This window comes from Cyprinodon tularosa, unplaced genomic scaffold, assembly GCF_016077235.1.
Source record: "Cyprinodon tularosa strain WSP-4 unplaced genomic scaffold, ASM1607723v1 ctg1158, whole genome shotgun sequence".
In the NCBI taxonomy this organism is placed as follows: domain Eukaryota; kingdom Metazoa; phylum Chordata; class Actinopteri; order Cyprinodontiformes; family Cyprinodontidae; genus Cyprinodon; species Cyprinodon tularosa.
The window spans coordinates 9514-31125 of record NW_024037957.1 but is presented as its reverse complement, the minus strand read 5'-3'; the positions used below and the strand labels follow the sequence as shown (position 1 = coordinate 31125).

Here is a 21612-nt window from a genome sequence, read left to right as displayed (position 1 = left end):
CATCAGATCCATGTTGGACAGAACTACAGTTTTCTGCTCTACAAAGTGCAGCATTGAGATGACTGTGAACAGGACCCATAAACAAGTAGTTGTAGTACATGTACTGACCATAAATATTGAGTCCAGCTGGGTTTGATGCTGCTGGGCAGATGGACCACTGGCAACCACTGAGTTCTGCTGGTCGACTCTGTGAAGGAACCAGGAAGGAGTAACTCACATTCTGTAGAACAACAAACAGACAAAGACCTAGGTCCTTGCAGTGTCCTGCTTTCTCCAATCACAAACTGTACAGAGCGAGGAAGTTCCTACTTGATCAGAGGTTGAGTTTTTGATTATAAGAATTACTTCAAACAATTTTGTTTTATTTTATTAAATTCTATATGGTTGATTTATTACTACATAAAACACTAACAAATATTAAGACCAACTGTGATAAAACATAAAATCATGAACTTTTAGTTATTTTTTTCTTTTTCATTTAAAATGTCTCTAAATGCTTAATTTTCATTAAACTGTACAGCTTCAGCTCCTATTATAGTTTGTAACAGAAAGGACTTTTTGGCAACCTATCCAATCCGTATATCTATTGACTTGTATTTGTAGCTATTGTCTTCTGCTTCATTTTTGTTGCAGGATTCTCAGCTGAGACTGAGACTAAGAGAGTGCCTAGCCACCCTCCTCATCTGTAAAGCTCATTTGAGCTGTTTCAATCAGGGGTTGTCCTTTCGGTCCTGATGCCGATTTAATGACCAAGGAGTAGGGTAGGAATTTAGACCAAGCTATACATCGACAGCTTTTACTAACTCAGCTCTCTCTTCACCACAACATAAAGATATGAGCTGTAGCAGCAGCTGCATCCTAAATACTCCTTGATTTGACGCATGAATACTCCTCTAACCTGAAGTGGAAAAGCCACCTTTTGTTTGGACAAAAACCATGGTGTTGAACTGAGAGGAGCTGATTCTCTTTTCTGCTGCTTCACACTCCATGCAAACTATGAACATTAAGAGGGGATCAACAGCTCTCTTCTTCACTGCAGCACCGGGAGCATGGTTTTGATGCCTGAGCAGTCCCATGAAACAATATTTACTTAAACAATAATTTTTAAAGTCAGAGTAGTACTGTTTCTGCTGTGCTGCAGGAATGAAAAAAAAAAAAGAAAATCACCAGGCCAATAATTCAGAACCATTGTAGTAAAACAGTGGTCGTAATTTGATTTTACTACTCCATAAAATAAAATCAAAAGGTAAAATCTCAACTGAATTCCACACAATCATCTGACCTATAAGACTGGGGTTTGGTGCAGCAGGTGGAAGCAAAGAGATGACTAAGAGCGAGGGCAGCATCTAAATATGTTTGTTCTATCATGTCATTTTGTTTCTGTTTAAGTTCTGTCTTTGAGTTTTCATTGGTTTTATTTCCATTTTGTTTTATTTTCTATTTATTTTGATTTTATTTGAGTTTTTCGGTATTTCTTGTTTGCCCTCTGGTGCCCTCTTGTTTCAGTCTCCTTTTCCCTAGCTCTTTTCTAGACACCTCTGTTCACACCAGCTCCCAATCTGCTAATTAGCCTGGTAACTGTTGCTGGTTTGTCATCATTTCATCCCCGTCAAGTGAGTTTTCCTGTTTTTTCAGTATTTTTGTGGATTCTAAGGATTCATGTTTTTGGATTTTTGCTTCTGTTTCCCTTTTTGGTTTATTGAACCTACATGTAACAAGCTTCTGCTTCAGTGTCCGCATTTGAGCGCTCTCAAAACTCCACCGTGACATGTTCTAGTTTTAGACAACTAAGCTGCCCTTTTGGATCTCTCAATAACAGAAGCAAAATAAAGGTATTGGTGCTGCTTTTCAACTGACCTTACTAAACAGCAGGATAAATTAGCTGCTAGTCTGTCATTACAATGTGTGAGCATTTACTTCTCCAAAAAGAATTTGAAAATAAAAAAGAATTGAAAGTATATTCAAATAGATTTAGAGTCTGTGTTAATTCTAGCTGTTTGTTTTTGTTTGACAACAAAAACATGAAAAAAATCCAAATACTGTCATTGTCACAGTGGGGTGGAGGTTTGAACGAGGACCCAAATGCAGGCTGAAGCTGAAGGATGTTACTTGCAGATTTTTTATCCAAACGAGTTCAACAGAAGCGAAAATACAAAAAGATGAATCCACAAAAATCGAAAACTACTGAAAACCTGGAATACTCACAAAAAGGGGGTAAAGAAATCACGACAAACCAGCAAAGAGAGACTGAACAGGAAGATACACAAGATGATACAGGAAGATACAGGAGAGAAACAAAGACCAGGCTAATTTGCAGATTAGGAGCAGGTGTGAACAGGGGCAAGAAGGACGCTAGAGAAAAGAAGATACAAGAGGGCTAACAAGAAATATATAAGAACTCAAATAAAACCAAAAATAAGTAGAACACAAAAATGGAAATAAGACCAATGAAAGCTCAGAAATAAAACTTGAACAGAACCAAAACCATGACAGTACCACCCACCCATCCTGTTTGGATTAACTGAGTGTGGAGCTGTTGCAGCTGTCCAAAGGAACTCCATCTGAAGTTAAGTTATTTTCTCTGTGATATCTCTGTATCTAAGTAACTCTAACTGACTACTTTAAAACATAGCACCTTCTGCTGCACTTTTCTACTGAGCACTTGTCAGTTTCCCACGGTTTTATTTCTGATAGCAAGGAGTAGCTAGCCTAGGCTAGCGCTAGCTTAGCATTGCTATGGCTTCTCTCTCTCCCTCCCTTGACTCTTTTCCAACTCTTCCTTCTTCCTCTCCTCTCTCCTGCTCTCTGTGTCAGATGTTCAGTTATTCCTCTGCCTCCTTTAGTGCTAATGGGATGTGTAATAAGTGTAGTATTTTTGTAGCTTTGGAGGCGAGGGTGTCAGAGTTAGAATCCAGGCTTCAGGCTGTTGAACATCCAGGAGTTAAAGTAGGCCCCCCAAGTAGCTGTCCTCCAAAAGTGCCTGAGCAGCCAGGCGATTGGGTAACTGTACGCAGAAAGCGTAGTCGTGGATCTCTGCCCACTGGTCACCACCAACCCGTTCACGTTTCTAACCGGTTTTCCCCACTCAGTGACACACCCACTGAGAAGCCCACTCTGGTGATTGGCAGATGTCAAATGTTTGCCGGGGGCCAGAACGGGCGACATCAAATCCTACCTGAAACTACTGGCTAAGTATAAGGTTAAATACAGTAAGATTGTTATTCACGCTGGTGGTAATGACACCCGGTTAAGCCGATAGGAGGTCATTAAAATTAGTGTTGCTTCAGTGTGTAAGTTTGCCAAAAAAATGTCGGACTCCGTAATTTTCTCTTGTCCCCTCCCTGATCTGACCAGTGATGACATGTTTAGCCGCATGTCGTCATTCAACCGCTGGTTGTCTAGGTGGTGTCCTGAAAACAACATGGGCTACATTAATAATTGGCAATCCTTTTGGGGAAAGCCTGGTCTGATTCGGAGAGACAGCATCCATCCCACTTTGGATGGTGCAGCTCTTCTTTCTAGGAATCTGGCCACATTTATTAGTCTTCCAAAACCCTGACCACCCAGGGTGCAGACCAGGAAGCAGAGTTGTAGTTTAACACACATCTCTGCAGCTTCTCTACTGTTACCCACTCTTTACTCCATCCAGACAGTGTCTTGCCCACGACCAAAATCTAATAAATTAGCAAAGATTCCCAAAGGAGTAAATCATGATAATCTAATTAAAATCAAAATAACTTCAATTGGGGAAAAAGTTAAAACAATTAAATGCGGTGTGTTTAACATAAGCTTGCTTTCCTCTAAAAGTCTGCTAGTTAATGATTTGATTTGTGATAATCACATTGACTTGTTTTGCCTTACAGAAACCTGGCTGCAGCAAGAGGATTATGTGAGCATAAATGAGGCAACTCCTTCAAGCTATTTAAATTTTCACATACCCAGAAGTTCTGGGCAAGGAGGAGGAGTAGCAACAATCTTCCAGTCTGACTTACTGATTACTCCCAAAACAGTTAATACCTACAACTTTTTTGAACATTTAACCCTTAATTTCCCTGATCCAAATTTCAAGGCAAGAAAACCTCTTCTTTTTGTAACTTTGTATCATCCACCAGGTCCTTACTCTGAATTTTTAGATGAGTTTTCAGAGTTCCTTTCTGATTTGGTATTAAATACTGACAGGGTCATCATAGTGGGAGATTTTAACATCCATGCTGAAACTGAAGGCGATAGCTTAAGAGCAGCCTTTAATGCTATCTTAGACACTATTGGCTTTGTTCAAAATGTGAATAGTCCCACACATTCTCATCTTCATACTTTGGGTCTTGTGCTGACATACGGCATAGAATGTGAAGAAATAACAGTATTTCCTCACAACCCTGTCCTCTCTGACCACTTTCTAATAACCTTCAGGATTACTTTAACAGAGTTCTCCTCCCCCAAAAGAAGGTTCAATTTTAGTAGATATTTATCAGATAGTGCAGTTATAAATTTTAAAGAATCTGCTTCACTTTCTCTCTCCTCTGTGTCACTGTGCAGTGCTGCAGAGTGCAAAAGCATAGCTTATTCCCCTTCACAGGTTGATGATTTTGTTGATGGGGTTGCTAGTTCTCTGCGTACTGCCTTAGACAACACAGCTCCTTTGAAAATGAAAACCGTTAAAAATAGAAAGCTTGCTCCTTGGTTTAATGCAGAGCTGCGTACTTTGAAGCAAAATGCTAGGAAACTGGAGAGAAAATATCGCTCCACAGGCCTGCGGGAGTCCTTCCAAGTCTGGAAAAATTGTTTACTGCGGTATAAGAGGACCCTTTGTAAAGCAAGAGCAGCATACTTCTCCTCATTAATAGAGGAGAATAAGAATAATCCTAGATTTCTTTTTAATATAGTTGCCAAACTCACCCAGAGCCATAGCTCTGTTGAACCGTCCATTCCACCTGCTCTTAGCAGCAATGATTTTATGGGATTCTTTATAAATAAGATTGATCTTATTAAAAATAAGATCATAAGCACTCCTCTATCCGCGATTGTACCTGAGGTAGTCATGGAATCTGAACCGGGTTTAGACTGCTTTGATCCAGTTGAACTTTCTGAATTAGCAAAATTATTGTCTTCATCTAAGTCTTCAACTTGTATGTTAGATCCAGTTCCAACCAGGTTATTTAAGGAGGTATTCCCTTTGATCTCCTCCTCCATTTTAGATGTGATTAATCTATCTCTGTTACAGGGATATGTACCTAAAGCTTTTAAAGTTGCTGTAATTAAACCTCTGCTTAAGAAACCGTCTCTTGACCCAGATGACTTGGTTAATTATAGACCTATATCCAGTCTTCCTTTCTTATCCACAATTCTTGAGAAAGTAGTTGCCAAACAAGTTTGCGATCACTTACACCATAATGAACTTTTTGAAGAGTTTCAGTCTGGCTTTAGAGCTCATCATAGCACTGAAACAGCTCTGGTGAAAGTCACTAATGATATTCTCATGGCCTCAGATAATGGACTTGTATCTGTGCTCGTCCTGTTGGATCTTAGTGCTGCATTTGATACATTTGACCATAATATTATTTTAGAAAGACTTGAATATTTTGTTGGAATTAAAGGAACAGCACTAGACTGGTTTAAATCTTATCTATCTGATCGAATTCAGTTTGTTCATGTTAATGATAGATCTTCAACATGCTCAAAGGTTACCTGTGGAGTACCACAGGGATCCGTGCTAGGACCAATTCTCTTTACTTTATACATGCTCCCAATTGGTAGAGTTATTAGACAGCATGGGATTAATTTCCACTGTTATGCTGATGATACCCAGCTATATCTGTCTATAAATCCAGATGAAGCTAACCCATTACATAGATTACAGGCATGTCTTGAAGATATAAAAACCTGGATGACTCTTAACTTTCTGCTTCTGAATGCAGACAAAACAGAAGTTATTGTCTTTGGACCAGAGTCTCTGAAAAAGAAGCTGATTAGCCACTCACTTCATTTGGATGGGATTAAACTGATTTCAGATAATAAAGTAAAAAATCTTGGTGTTATTTTTGATCAGGACCTGTCATTTAAATCCCATATAAAAGAGGTTTCTAGAATTTCCTTCTTTCATCTGAGGAACATTGCAAAAATTAGAAATATCCTGTCCAGGGGTGATGCTGAAAAACTAGTCCATGCATTTGTTACTTCAAGGCTGGACTATTGTAATTCTTTACTATCAGGAAGTCCACAAACTGTAGTTAAAAGCCTTCAGCTGATCCAAAATGCTGCAGCCAGAGTTCTAATGAAAATTAAAAAGAGAGATCATATCTCTCCTATCCTAGCTTCTCTTCATTGGCTTCCTATTAAATCCAGAATAGAATTTAAAATCCTCCTTCTCACATATAAAGCCTTAAATGGCCAAGCTCCATCTGATATCAGAGATCTGATTGTTCCTTATGTTCCTAACAGAGCACTTCGCTCTCAATCTGCAGGTTTACTAGTGGTTCCTAGAATTTCTAAAAGTAGAATGGGAGGCAGATCTTTTAGTTATTAGGCTCCTCTCCTGTGGAACCAACTACCAGTTTTAGTCCGTGAGGCAGACACCCTGTCTACTTTTAAGGCTAGGCTTAAAACTTTCCTTTTTGATAAAGCTTATAGTTAGAGTGGCTCAGGTTATCCTGAGCTATCTCTATAGTTATGCTGCTATAGGCTTAGACTTTTGGAGGACATAGGGACCCCCATTTCATCATTCTGCTTCATTCTCTCTCTGTTCTCCTATTCTGCAGAATCTGTTAGTTCAATCTCTAACCTTCTGCTCTCTCTGCTTTTCCTCAGAGTAGCTTTGCCTCGTCTGTTCCTGTTTGGCTGTGACGTCATCCTGGAAAGAAACATCAGCTGTGCTGCTTCCATCAACACCCTTGTTTCTAGATGTTGGAGATCGGCCTGTTTTCCAGTGTGGTCCTGTTTCTCTGACCGTGACTGAGTGGATGTGCTCTCTTCGTCCTCTGGAATGGGAGCTGGCTCGGAGCTCGTCTGCCTGGCTGTGTGTTTCCTGGACGGGGCTGCCTTTTACAGCTGCTTTTTGTGTCTCTGCTTCCGTGTCCTTGAACCCCAGTCGGCCTCGGCAGATGGCCGCTCACACTGAGCCTGGTTCTGCTGGAGGTTTCTTCCTGTTAAAAGGGAGTTTTTCCTCTCCACTGTCGCTACAAGCATGCTTAGTGTGAGGGATTGTATTTGAGTCAATGAGTCAATGCAATCAACTGGTTTTCCTTAGACAGAAAACTTTGTATCAATTTGACTGTATGATCTGGTTGAACTGTAAAGTGCCTTGAGATGACATGTGTTGTGAATTTGGCGCTATATAAATAAACTGAATTGAATTGAATTGAACTTAAGGGTGGATTCCAGGTTTTCAAAAACAACCCACTCATGATGGTTGGAGGTGTTACCAGGAGGGAGGGCACAAAAAACAAAAACAAAGTCCAAAACACAAAGCAACCCACCCAGGGTGGGCACAGGGGAAACAGGAAGGAGGGCAAAAAACAAAAACTGGGTCCAAACAAAAAACAACCCACCAAAGGTGGGCAAGGACAAGCAGAGTCTCACAGAGTCTCCATGAGGCCGGAGGCCAAACAAAAGTCTCTGAAGGCCGACCGTGAGGCCGGAGATGAGGCAGAGTCTGTGGAGGCCGGCTGTGAGGCCGACGACAAAGGATGACCTCTGGACGACAGTCGTGAGGACGAAGAGGAAGGAGGACCTCTGGGGGCTGGCATCTCTGCAGAGATGCCGACTTTGGCACTCGAACCTTGAGTGCCGCCGACAGTGGCACACAAACCTTGGGTCCTGCCGACTGCAGCACACAAATGCTTGGGACCCAAGACGAATCAGCAAGTAGTGCCTGCTGATGGGTCTTGGAGGCGAGGAGGGCCCGCTGAGGGGCTTTGGGGACAAACTGTCACTGAGCTCTATATCAGGTACCAGTTCATCAGCAGTTCAGGGGTCTCTGGACGACACAGAGTGGGCGCAGGGGTTTCTAAACGGCACAGAGCAGGCTCAGGGGTCTCTGGACGGTACAGAGCGGGCTCAGGGGTCTCTGGGGAGGGAACACCAAGGAAACCAGAGGGATCCGAGACTGGAGAGGGGACACCAGAGGAGCATGAGATTCATGAGGGGACACTAGAGGTGACTAAGACTAGAGAGGGGACACTAGAGGGGGCAGAGGCTAGAGAAGGGACACTAGGGCTAAACCTGGAGAGGGAAAACTAATCCGGTTGAGTGGTGGAGTGGCTAGGAGGAGTATGGTTAGTAACATGCAGGCCAGAGAACCTTTGAAATCTTGGGATTTTTTCCACAAGGAAGTTGAGTTGTTTTGTAAATGATAACATGACCATAATCTCTTCTTTTAAAAAAAGCCAATTGCTTCTCCTGTTTGTTAAGCTGTTGTTGGGTGCCCAAAACTGTGTCCAGGTCTGCTGGGTCCATTTTTGACTGGTTTGCACTGTCACAGTGGGGTGGAGGTTTGAAGGAGGACCCAAAGGCAGGTGGAATCTGAAAGATGCTACTTGCAGATTTATTATCCAGAAGGGTTCAACAGAAGCAAAAATCCACAAAAATCCAAAATGTATGAAAACCAGGAATACTCACAACAAGGGAGGAAAGAGTGACTGAACAGGAGGAGAATGTATGGGAGAAACAAAGACCAGGCTAATTAGAGATTGGGAGCAGGTGTGAAGAGAGGAAAGAAAGGAGCTAGGGAAAAGGAGACTGACACAAGAGGGCAAACAACAAAATATCTAAGAACTCAAATACAATAGAAAATAACTAGAACACAAAAATGGAAATAAGACCAACAAAAACTCAGAGGGGGGATTACAGATGCCCAAACGGACTCGCTGATTGCAAGAGAGTTCCTGCTCCGATCTACATGCCTGGTCAAAGAGTTTGATTGTCTTCAAAACACATTCTATTTAAGTCATTCACCCGTAAATTATCCCCCCGTTTACTAGGCCAATTCACCATTGAGTCAGTACTCAGTCCATCAGGGGTTCGCCACAAGTTGCCTTCCAACCTCCGAGTGCATCTTGTGTTCAACATTTCCCTGAACAAGCCCTACCTCTCTAGTCCCCTGTGTCTTCCCAATCTACCTCCCCCGCCCGTATCATCGATGGTCACCCAGCCCACACAGTTAGGCGTATTGTGGTTGTGCGGCCTTGTGGTGCGGGGTAGACAGTACTTGGAGGACTGGGAGGGATATGGTACTGAGGAGCATTCCTGGGTTCCGTGCTCCTTCATTTTGAATCCCTCCCTCAACACTGACTTTGAGTGTTTGACGGCCTCTGTTTCAAGTCATCCGCCAGGTGGCAACCATTGAAGGGGGGATACTGTTAGGTCTTTGTGTTAGGTTTATTTACAGGGTAGCAGGCTTGATGGATTCCAGCTGTTACTCGTTAATGACAATCAGTAGGGGCCTTTTTATTGGAGCAGTTTCCTGGAGCAAGCTGCCAGTTGGTTCTGCTCTCTCAGTGGTAAAACGGGTCAAGCTCTGTTAGCAATCTAAGCTCCCAGAGTCTCCTATTAACTTCTCATTGCTCTTGTCCTCTACAGAACAACAACGGACGCTCACACGGATCAGGCCCATTCCCGTCATCTCCTCACTGCTGCGGAACTGTCTCCTCTCCGGTGACTCCGTACGTGACCTACCAGCCTGCCTGTCCACCCTCAGTCCAACACCAGACCATCCACCGGCAAAGGATCCAAACACAGACTCTCTCTGTGTTCTCTGTTAATTTCTAAGTCGACAGTGCACTCCTCTATTAATGCAGGAAATAAAACTCTTAAATCTTCACCTTTGTCCGCAGTTGTCGCTTTCTTAAGAGGTTGGTTAAGGATCATGTCATTTCCATTGGTATGCCGACGATACTCAGCTATGTCTGTCAGATAAAACTAATCGTTTTCATAGACTACAGGCATGTCTCGGAGACATAAAAAACTGGATGACTCTTTAACTTTCTACTAATATAATACACTCACCGGCCACTTTATTAGGTACACCTGTCCAGCTGCTCGTTAACACTTAATTTTTAAGCAGCCATCACATGGCGGCAACTCAGTGCATTTAGGCATGTAGACATGGTCAAGACAATCTCCTGCAGTTCAAACCGAGCATCAGTATGGGGAAGAAAGGTGATTTAAGTGACTTTGAACGTGGCATGATTGTTGGTGCCAGAAGGGCTGGTCTGAGTATTTCAGAAACTGCTGATCTACTGGGATTTTCACGCACAACCATCTCTAGGGTTTACAGAGAATGGTCCGAAAAAGAAAAAACATCCAGTGAGCGACAGTTCTGTGGGCGGAAATGCCTTGTTGATGCCAGAGGTCAGAGGAGAATGGCCAGACTGGTTCGAGCTGATAGAAGGGCAACAGTGACTCAAATAACCACCCGTTACAACCAAGGTGGGCAGAAGAGCATCTCTGAACACACAGTACGTTGAACTTTGAGGCAGATGGGCTACAGCAGCAGAAGACCACACCGGGTGCCACTCATTTCAGCTAAGAACAGGAAACTGAGGCTACAATTTGCACAAGCTCATCCAAATTGGACAATAGAAGATTGGAAAAACGTTGCCTGGTCTGATGAGTCTCGATTTCTGCTGCGACATTCGGATGGTAGGGTCAGAATTTGGCATCTACAACATGAAAGCATGGATCCATCCTGCCTTGTATCAACGGTTCAGGCTGGTGGTGGTGGTGTCATGGTGTGGGGAATATTTTCTTGGCACTCTTTGGGCCCCTTGGTACCAATTGAGCATCGTTGCAACGCCACAGCCTACCTGAGTATTGTTGCTGACCATGTCCATCCGTTTATGACCACAATGTACCCAACTTCTGATGGCTACTTTCAGCAGGATAATGCGCCATGTCATAAAGCTGGAATCATCTCAGACTGGTTTCTTGAACATGACAATGAGTTCACTGTACTCAAATGGCCTCCACAGTCACCAGATCTCAATCCAATAGAGCATCTTTGGGATGTGGTGGAACGGGAGATTCACATCATGGATGTGCAGCCGACAAATCTGCGGCAACTGTGTGATGCCATTATGTCAATATGGACCAAACTCCCTGAAGAATGCTTCTAGCATCTTGTTGAATCTATGCCACGAAGAATTGAGGCAGTTCTGAAGGCAAAAGGGGGTCCAACCCGTTACTAGCATGGGGTACCTAATAAAGTGGCCGGTGAGTGTATTTGGAGCAGAGTCTTTGAAAAAGAAGCTGATTATTCACTAACCTAATTTAGTTGGGATTAAATTGATCTCAGATAAAGTTTTTGTAACATATTTATTTATACATACACATTACACTCAATTGAAATTCTGCACTTATTTTTTTCTATTTGTCGTGCCAATGCTGGTTTCTGTAGTACCTTTAGGCCAAAACACTTTGTGCGGGGTTTTATTTGTATTATATTTGGAATTTATCGTGTTACTTGTTTCCAGTGTTTTATTTTGTAGATAGTTCAATATTGCACTTTGCAAAGGCAGTTAAAAATACAATTTTGTATAATTTTAGCTAATGTTGATTTATCCTATTTCATTGGTTTCATTTTTTTTCCAGTAGGTTTTTTTTTGTGCCTCAAAACATAAGAGGAAAAAGTCAAAGACAAGCCAATTCAGTTTTGTATGATTTCATATAAACTGGCAGTGGAATTTATTGTGATGCAAGGGGCACCACCCAAAATTTTTCCTAGGGCACCAAATTGGTTAGGGTCAGCCCTGCTGTATTGGGTTTCTCACTTTCTGAGTTGAATGTCCATGTGTCAAGCAAAATAACCCCTTAGAAATATCACCAACAGTGTTTACCCTGAACTCATTTGACACTGGATTAGTGGACAAGCATCCCAAAAAAAACAAACAAACAATTGTTTCATAATTATAAATTAAAATATTTGGAAACATTTCAAAATGCGTCATTCAGTCTCATACAATTAAAACATTTAGAAAGAGCTCACCTCTGTGCAGATGAAGGTTGGTCTGATTTAAAAGAAATACCAAGACCCTTTGACCTGTTGCTCCTTAAGGACATACAGCTGGGTTCTGGTTCTGGTCTGAAAGTCTGTTGGATCCTGAAGAAAAAACCCTGAATTCACTTTTAGTCTAATAATATATTTAAAGTTAAACAGTGAAGCCCAAAACTCTAAAGTGTCCCACAGTGGCTCTAGACTGAAGTGGATCCAAATATTTATTTTTTCAATGCTAAATGTATATTAATGATGGATTAATAATAATACTTATAATAAAGGGTTAAACTTGGGTTTATGAATAAGAACTTAGCAGTCATCAAAATATGTTGATGTAGAACATTATTAGATGCCTTACGATTTCATATCCTGCTATACCTTATTACTTTGGATCAGAGTCAGAACTGTCGATAAAGAGAAAAAAGTTTACTTATGTTCTTTTTTGGTAATTTTCTAGTTCAAGTCTCAAACTGATAAGCAAACCCCTTTACCCTGAACTCACTGGACACTAAATTAGTGAAAATACATCCAGAAAAAAACAAATAGTTTCATAATAAAAACTTAGAAAACTGTGTTATCAAAACATTTCAAACGTTTTAATTGTATTTTCATACATTTAAAACATTTAGACAGAGCTCACCTCTGTGCAGATGAAGTTTGGTCTGATTTAAAGGAAATACCAAGACCCTTTGACCTGTCGCTCTTTAATGACACACAGCTGGGTTCTGTTTCTGGTTTGAGGTTCTGTTGCATCCTGTAGAAAAAAAAGTGAAATCAAAATGAAATGGCCGCAAATCTAAGTATAATATTGTATTTAACGTTAAACAATGAAGTTGCATTTTAATTCAATTCGATTAACATGTAATCTCAAAGCACTTTAAACAGACAATTCAACCAGATCATCCAGTCAGACTTGTTCAAAGTTTTCTATCTAAGGAAAACCAGTTTATTAGATAGACTCATTGACTCTTCAGCAATCAATCCTTCACACTAAGCATGCTTGTAGCAACAGTGGACTGGAAAACTGGCTTTTAACCGGAAGAAAGTTCACACAGAACCAGGCTTGGTGTGAGCAGCCATCTGCCAAGACCGACTGGGGTTCAGTGAGACACAAGCAGACATAGAAAAGGAAGAAGAGAAACGAAAGGTAACTGTTAGCTAGCTCCACAGGCGGCCCTGTCCAACAGGGCCAAATATCTTTAGTGACATTCACCAGAGCTGTTCCAGTGCCATGATTAGCTCTAAAACCTGATTGAAACTCTTTAAACACACAATTGTTTAGCAGCTATTTTCTCAAGATTTCCAGATAACAAAAGGTAGATTAGATATATTAGATGCTGTTCACTTCCTGTTTGGATTGACTGAGTGTGCAGCTGTTGCAGCTGTCCAAAGGAACTCCATCTGAAGTTAAGTTATTTTCTCTGTGATGTCTATGTATCTGAGTAACTCTAACTGACTACTTTAAAACATAGCACCTTCTGCTGCACTTTTCTACTGAGCACTTGTCAGTTTCACACGGTTTTATTTCTGATAGCAAGGAGTAGCTAGCATAGGCTAGCGCTAGCTTAGCATTGCTATGGCTTCTCTCTCTCCCTCGCTTGACTCTTTTCCAACTCTTCCTTCTTCCTCTCCTCTCTCCTGCTCTCTGTGTCAGATGTTCAGTTATTCCTCTGCCTCCTTTAGTGCTAATGGGATGTGTAATACGTGTAGTATTTTTGTAGCTTTGGAGGCGAGGGTGTCAGAGTTAGAATCCAGGCTTCAGGCTGTTGAACATCCAGGAGTTAAAGTAGGCCCCCCACGTAGCTGTCCTCCAAAAGTGCCTGAGCAGCCAGGCGATTGGGTAACTGTACGCAGAAAGCGTAGTCGTGGATCTCTGCCCACTGGTCACCACCAACCCGTTCACGTTTCTAACCGGTTTTCCCCACTCAGTGACACACCCACTGAGAAGCCCACTCTGGTGATTGGCAGATGTCAAATGTTTGCCGGGGGCCAGAACGGGCGACATCAAATCCTACCTGAAACTACTGGCTAAGGATAAGGTTAAATACAGTAAGATTGTTATTCACGCTGGTGGTAATGACACCCGGTTACGCCGATCGGAGGTCACTAAAATTAGTGTTGCTTCGGTGTGTAAGTTTGCCAAAAAAATGTCGGACTCCGTAATTTTCTCTGGTCCCCTCCCTGATCTGACCAGTGATTACATGTTTAGCCGCATGTCGTCATTCCACCGCTGGTTGTCTAGGTGGTGTCCTGAAAACAACGTGGGCTACATTAATAATTGGCAATCCTTTTGGGGAAAGCCTGGTCTGATTCGGAGAGACAGCATCCGTCCCACTTTGGATGGTGCAGCTCTTCTTTCTAGGAATCTGGCCACATTTATTAGTCCTCCAAAACCCTGACCACCCAGGGTGCAGACCAGGAAGCAGAGTTGTAGTTTAACACACATCTCTGCAGCTTCTCTACTGTTACCCACTCTTTACTCCATCCAGACAGTGTCTTGCCCACGACCAAAATCTAATAAATTAGCAAAGATTCCCAAAGGAGTAAATCATGATAATCTAATTAAAATCAAAATAACTTCAATTGGGGAAAAAGTTAAAACAAGATAGTGCAGTTATAAATTTTAAAGAATCTGCTTCACTTTCTCTCTCCTCTGTGTCACTGAGCAGTGCTGCAGAGTGCAAAAGCATAGCTTATTCCCCTTCACAGGTTGATGATTTTGTTGATGGGGTTGCTAGTTCTCTGCGTACTACCTTAGACAACGCAGCTCCTGAAAATGAAAACCGTTAAAAATAGAAAGCTTGCTCGTTGGTTTAATGCAGAGCTTCGTACTTTGAAGCAAAATGCTAGGAAACTGGAGAGAAAATATCGCTCCACAGGCCTGCGGGAGTCCTTCCTAGTCTGGAAAAATGGTTTACTGCTGAATAAGAGGACCCTTTGTAAAGCAAGAGCAGCATACTTCTCCTTATTAATAGAGGAGAATAAGAATAATCCTAGATTTCTTTTTAATACAGTTGCCAAACTCACCCAGAGCCATAGCTCTGTTGAACCGTCCATTCCACCTGCTCTTAGCAGCAATGATTTTATGGGATTCTTTATAAATAAGATTGATCTTATTAAAAATAAGATCATAAGCACTCCTCTATTTGCGATTGTATCTGAGGTAGTGATGGAATCTGAACAGGGTTTAGACTGCTTTGATCCAGTTGAACTTTCTGAATTAGCAAAATTATTGTCTTCATCTAAGCCTTCAACTTGTATGTTAGATCCAGTTCCAACCAGGTTATTTAAGGAGGTATTCCCTTTGATCTCCTCCTCCATTTTAGATGTGATTAATCTATCTCTGTTACAGGGATATGTACCTAAAGCTTTTAAAGTTGCTGTAATTAAACCTCTGCTTAAGAAACCGTCTCTTGACCCAGATGACTTGGTTAATTATAGACCTATATCCAGTCTTCCTTTCTTATCCAAAATTCTTGAGAAAGTAGTTGCCAAACAAGTTTGCGATCACTTACACCATAATGAACTTTTTGAAGAGTTTCAGTCTGGCTTTAGAGCTCATCATAGCACTGAAACAGCTCTGGTGAAAGTCACTAATGATATTCTCATGGCCTCAGATAATGGACTTGTATCTGTGCTCGTCCTGTTGGATCTTAGTGCTGCATTTGATACAGTTGACCATAATATTCTTTTAGAAAGACTTGAATATTTTGTTGGAATTAAAGGAACAGCACTAGACTGGTTTAAATCTTATCTATCTGATCGAATTCAGTTTGTTCATGTTAATGATAGATCTTCAACATGCTCAAAGGTTACCTGTGGAGTACCACAGGGATCAGTGCTAGGACCAATTCTCTTTACTTTATACATGCTCCCAATTGGTAGAGTTATTAGACAGCATGGGATTAATTTCCACTGTTATGCTGATGATACCCAGCTATATCTGTCTATAAATCCAGATGAAGCTAACCCATTGCATAGATTACAGGCATGTCTTGAAGACATAAAAACCTGGATGACTCTTAACTTTCTGCTTCTGAATGCAGACAAAACAGAAGTTATAGTCTTTGGACCAGAGTCTCTGAAAAAGAAGCTGATTAGCCAGTCACTTCATTTGGATGGGATTAAACTGATTTCAGATAATAAAGTAAAAAATCTTGGTGTTATTTTTGATCAGGACCTGTCATTTAAATCCCATATCAAAGAGGTTTCTAGAATTTCCTTCTTTCATCTGAGGAACATTGCAAAAATTTGAAATATCCTGTCCAGGGGTGATGCTGAGAAACTAATCCATGCATTTGTTACTTCAAGGCTGGACTATTGTAATTCTTTACTATCAGGAAGTCCACAAACTGTAGTTAAAAGCCTTCAGCTGATCCAAAATGCTGCAGCCAGAGTTCTAATGAAAATTAAAAAGAGAGATCATATCTCACCTATCCTGGCTTCTCTTCATTGGCTTCCTGTTAAATCAAGAATAGAATTTAAAATCCTCCTTCTCACATATAAAGCCTTAAATGGCCAAGCTCCATCTGATATCAGAGATCTGATTGTTCCTTATGTTCCTAACAGAGCACTTCGCTCTCAATCTGCAGGTTTACTAGTGGTTCCTAGAATTTCTAAAAGTAGAATGGGAGGCAGATCTTTTAGTTATCAGGCTCCTCTCCTGTGGAACCAACTACCAGTTTTAGTCCGTGAGGCAGACACCCTGTCTACTTTTAGGGCTAGGCTTAAAACTTTCCTTTTTGATAAAGCTTATAGTTAGAGTGGCTCATGTTATCCTGAGCTATCTCTATAGTTATGCTGCTATAGGCTTAGACTTTTGGAGGACATAGGGACCCCCATTTCATCATTCTGCTTCATTCTCTCTCTGTTCTCCTATTCTGCAGAATCTGTTAGTTCAATCTCTAACCTTCTGCTCTCTCTGCTTTTCCTCAGAGTAGCTTTGCCTCGTCTGTTCCTGTTTGGCTGTGACGTCATCCTGGAGAGAAACATCAGCTGTGCTGCTTCCATCAACACCCTTGTTTATAGATGTTGGAGATTGGCCTGTTTTCCAGTGTGGTCCTGTTTCTCTGACCATGACTGAGAATAGATGCCTGCCTCTATTTCTATTTAATCTAATCTAATTCTGGGCTCATTCAAATAATGGCCTGGACCAAGATATACCTGAGTGAAATAAAGGCCCTGTCCTATATTAGTATTTGGAGTAAGTCAGATTGAAAGATAGTTGCTATTTTTCCTTCTTGCCAACCATTTCTGTGCATGTGAACATTAAAAAAAACTAGAAGGAGTATAATTTATGCTTTCATAATCCTCTTGCTGCAGCCAGGTTTCTGTAAGGCGATACAAATTTACTTTGGAAGCTGCTGATTTCACTGATATCTGCAAATAACAGTGAGAGATCATGTTTTCGAATAGATTTATTTTGGATGGTTTAGTTTCCATCTAATACCATACTTAAATCGGCATCATAACTTGCCTACATGTGCAGTCACCTTATAGTGGTCATAGAGTGCAAAACCAAGTTTACATTGTCATAGATGAATAACGATGATTCATTGGGTGAAAGAGACATACAGAAAGGTTCAAACCCCATCGACACCTCCCTTTTTCACAATTCAAAACTTCCACCATAAAACAGGTGAATCCAAACGAGGCCCCAAGTGGACCTAAACTCAGGGGTGTTGCCTTATTTGGTTCTGGTCTGTACTTTTGTCACGCCCTGAAATTTACATACAGACCAGCCCACTGGTTCACTGGCCCAAGAACATGAATAAAGGTCGCAAAGAAGTAAGATACTAGTTTGGCTGTTTAACCTACAGTTGGGTTTACTTATACAAGAATTACAAAGCAGGCAGTTTTTATATTGAAAATGAGCAATCATCAGCCCCGGAGCTGACAGCTCGGTTTGAGTGCCCGGTGTGTTTCGACTACATTCTGCACTGTAGTGGACCAAAATCCCGGACGATTTTGAAATTCCCCCACAGAGATTTTTTATGGTATGCAAAATACGACATGTCGGGGAAAAAGAGGACATCTGGTAAACATATTAACGATTTGGATGTTTCAGTGAGTGAGTGCTTGTTGCTATGATGCATCTTTGCTCTGCAGCTTATCTCGTTGAAAACCAACCTATCAGAGCACAGCTGATCTAAATATTCATGAGTATACCATAAAAGGAAGAACACCTGTCATTTCATTCTAAGCCTTTTAACCAGATTTGCATTATGGTGCATAGAACAAATATGAAATTCTCAGCCCAACCATTGCTAAACACCCTATTCAGTGACCTTAAGGACCAGCACCAAAACCCCTATATGATCATTCTATGACCCCTTTAAGGTCTGCAGAAGCACCAACTCTGGTTCACTAATGTGAACGGATGGAAGAACACTTAAAGGCCTGAATACACCACTTGCATGCCACCTTTTAATTTGTAATCCTATTCTTTTCTATGTCATACTGACTGCGTGTAGAGGCAGGTGGCCAGATCTTTGCAGAATTTTTTTCACATCTTTCTCTGTGCAACACAAATGAAAACAATTTCCCACATTTGACTTGGACAGATTTTTAAAAGTTATTAAAATAAAGATAAAAGTAAAAACCACTGGCGTAACTATAAAGCAAAGCACCACTTAACGGCAGAGGTGTAAAATAACGAAGTACAAATACTTAATTACTGTACTTAAGTACAATCTTTAGGTTTCTTTACTCAGAGGTGTCCAGTAACGAAGTACAAATACTTCGTTACTGTACTTAAGTACACTTTTTAGGAATCTATACTTTACTCCATTACTTATTTTTCTTCCTATTTCTGACATCTACTCATTACATTTTCACACAAGTATCTGTGATTTCTATTCCTTACATTTTTAAAAGAAATGTTACTCATTACACTTGGCTTCGGTTTAATGTTTATAAATGTTTATTTGTTGACCCTTGTCTTTTAACTACTGATGGATATACAGCAATACAGTCATACAAGTGTCAACTCCTCTGAAATAGCACAGGATGCAATTTTTGGCAATTTCTATTTTTCTTTTATTCAATGTTGAACTGTAAAGTGCCTTGAGATGACATGTGTTGTGAATTTGGCGCTATATAAATAAACTGAATTGAATTGAATTGAATGTATGACATGAATGCATAAATACCTCATTTAATTTCAGTGTTAAATTCTGTTCAAAATAACAGATCATCAAAAATAATAATGTTTATAAATATTTATTTCACGTCATGCGCATCCAATGCTGATCATTGGCTCCATCTACATCTGGTGAAAACTAGTGTAATTGGATGAGTCGTATAACTCAAACACTAATTGGTTAGCTAAAGGAAATCATTAGAAGCAAGGTGTTCTTCAAACTGCAAACGCGAATTGTCTATACCAGGCATCCCCAAACTCGGTCCTCAAGGCCCCCTGTCCTGCAGGTTTTAGAGGTTTCTCTGCTTCAGCACAGCTGGTTATAATGACTGCAGTAGACCAAAAGCCTGTTAATCAGCTTTCAATTAAAATCAGCTGTGCTGGAGCAGAGAAACCTCTAAAACCTGCAGGACAGGGGGCCTTGAGGACCGAGTTTGGGGATGCCTGGTCTATACCATGGTACAATGTCGGATTCAGAAAAATATGTTGAAATGTCTGAAAGGTTGGACACAGGTTAGAGAGTATTCGGAGATGGAGACCAACAACCTCCCTCATCCTTGGCCCTATCTCAATGAATTTTTCATAATATTTGAAAAATTGAGCTTTCAATAATATAGTATCATCTGGCTGTTTTTTTAAAGGTTACTTTATACTTTTATACTTTAAGTAGTTTTTGGAGCACATACTTTTTCACTTTTACTTGAGTAAAGAGGTCAAGTTGATACTTCAATGTTTCCCAGAGTGTTTTTAAACTGCAGTATCTATACTTCTACTTAAGTAACAAATGTGTGTACTTTTGACACCACTGCTTAATGGGTCTTCTCAAACAAGAACAGAGAGAGAACGTTCATATGCCCATACTAAAAAGAGGAAAAGAATTTCTAATGAAAAGGAAAAAAAGCAATAAATGCAGTGGGACAGTTTATATGCTGACTGAGGGACTGAGAGATGATTCTCAGAGAGACATCTGTAAAGTTTATCGAAGTTGTGCTTTTCTTTTTTTTTTAATAGAGGAGAGTGTTGTGCTTACTTGCACTGTCTGGCCCCAATTATTTATTAGGGTTTTTTTTTAAAAGACATTTTACTATATCTGTTTTCTGTCCTCCTGAACTCCTATCATGGGTAAAGTATTCTTTTTTAAATGTTTTATACATTGTTTTTGCTTGAGTCTGTCCTGCTTGCTGTTCATGCTCTGTGCGACTCCAAAACTGACAGTTTCAATTAACAGATTTATTTTTTAGTTTCCCACAAAGCGCATGTGTTTTACTTTGTAACTAAGTCTCACTGTCTGCCAAACACATGAAATTGCCTCTGAATTACTGTGTAGCCCGACTAAAATAGATCCGGGGTCTACCTCAGTTTGAGCCACACCAGCCCCCTTGAAAATCATGTCCGGTGTGTTCATCCTCAGTGACCTTCAATGACCACTCTGACATGATTTTTTGTCCTATCAGATGTGAAACCGGATTTTGTGTCTTTCACACTTAAGTTTAGTTCCAATGTCATCTAACAAGATCATTTCTATCAACACAAATATACAATCCTTTGATTATTTATACTATTTAGCCTCCACCACACACTGTTGGAATAAAGGTAAGTGATCAGTGAAAACATTTACAGCTCACCTGTTTGCAGCAGTAGGATGGTGTGATATCAAATCACAGAAAGCATCCTTTGATCTGTTTTGCTTTAAGGTCACAGAGTTGGTTTCAGATTCTGGCTTTCTGTGAATAAAGATGGTTTGGTGATGTTCATGCTAAGCTCTGACATGGAGAAGAGTCCTGGACAGTTAGAGATGGTGATCTGACCTCTGAGCTTTGCTCTGGTCCTCATGTTCTCCAAACAGAGTTGTTTTAGATGGAGGGACTCTGTCCTCTCTGTCCTCACATTGATCCATGCTGCTCACTTCACATCAGCTCACACACCTTCTACCTTCATCTGAGGAGAAAACACTCAACATTTAGTAGGGGTCCATTTCAAAAAGCAGATTTACTGAAAACTAAGTTTTCTAAACCAGAAATAAGGGAAACGCAGACTTTTCAGTTTCAGAAAGACAGTTTACCAAACATTTTTGTTACATAGTAATATTCTCTCAAGAGCTAATCTGGTCAGGAGGTTTTGGTCAGTAAAATCAGGGTCCTCTTATTTAGACAGGAGATTTTTTCATAGTTGTGTGCCTACAATTAAAGAATGCATTCATCCCATCCTTTAGAAACATTAGGCTTTAAAAAACATGCTTTGCATGTCCTTTTGACAAGGATATTATTATAGAATGATCAGTATTAATTCAAATAGAATGAATGCATAGCTTTCATATACATAACATACATTACTTTGAACGAATTATATGTTTCAGTCACACATTCAATCTTCAAAAGATTCTGTCTTCTGCACATGCAAAGAAAGATAGAAGTGCTGGCAATCAGGATTTTCAACTCACTGTCTTGTGATATACTTTAAGTTCCAGTGGTAACTTCATCAGAAT

The 21612-nt window shown here is 40.5% G+C and overlaps 1 protein-coding gene across 1 annotated transcript in view; it reads right to left on the bottom strand.

Moving 5' to 3' along the window:
- Positions 1-21039, bottom strand: part of LOC119797484 (NACHT, LRR and PYD domains-containing protein 12-like) — a 92325-nt gene extending 71286 nt beyond the window's left edge. The window contains exons 1-5 of the mRNA XM_038306570.1: positions 20936-21039; positions 20753-20851; positions 12627-12740; positions 11978-12091; positions 109-187 (exon numbers count right to left, since the gene is read on the bottom strand). Coding sequence (XP_038162498.1) covers positions 109-187; positions 11978-12091; positions 12627-12740; positions 20753-20851; positions 20936-21024 — 495 coding nt within the window. The 5' untranslated portion in view covers positions 21025-21039. The remainder of the gene's footprint in view (positions 1-108; positions 188-11977; positions 12092-12626; positions 12741-20752; positions 20852-20935) is intronic.
- Positions 21040-21612: the final 573 nt, after the last annotated feature.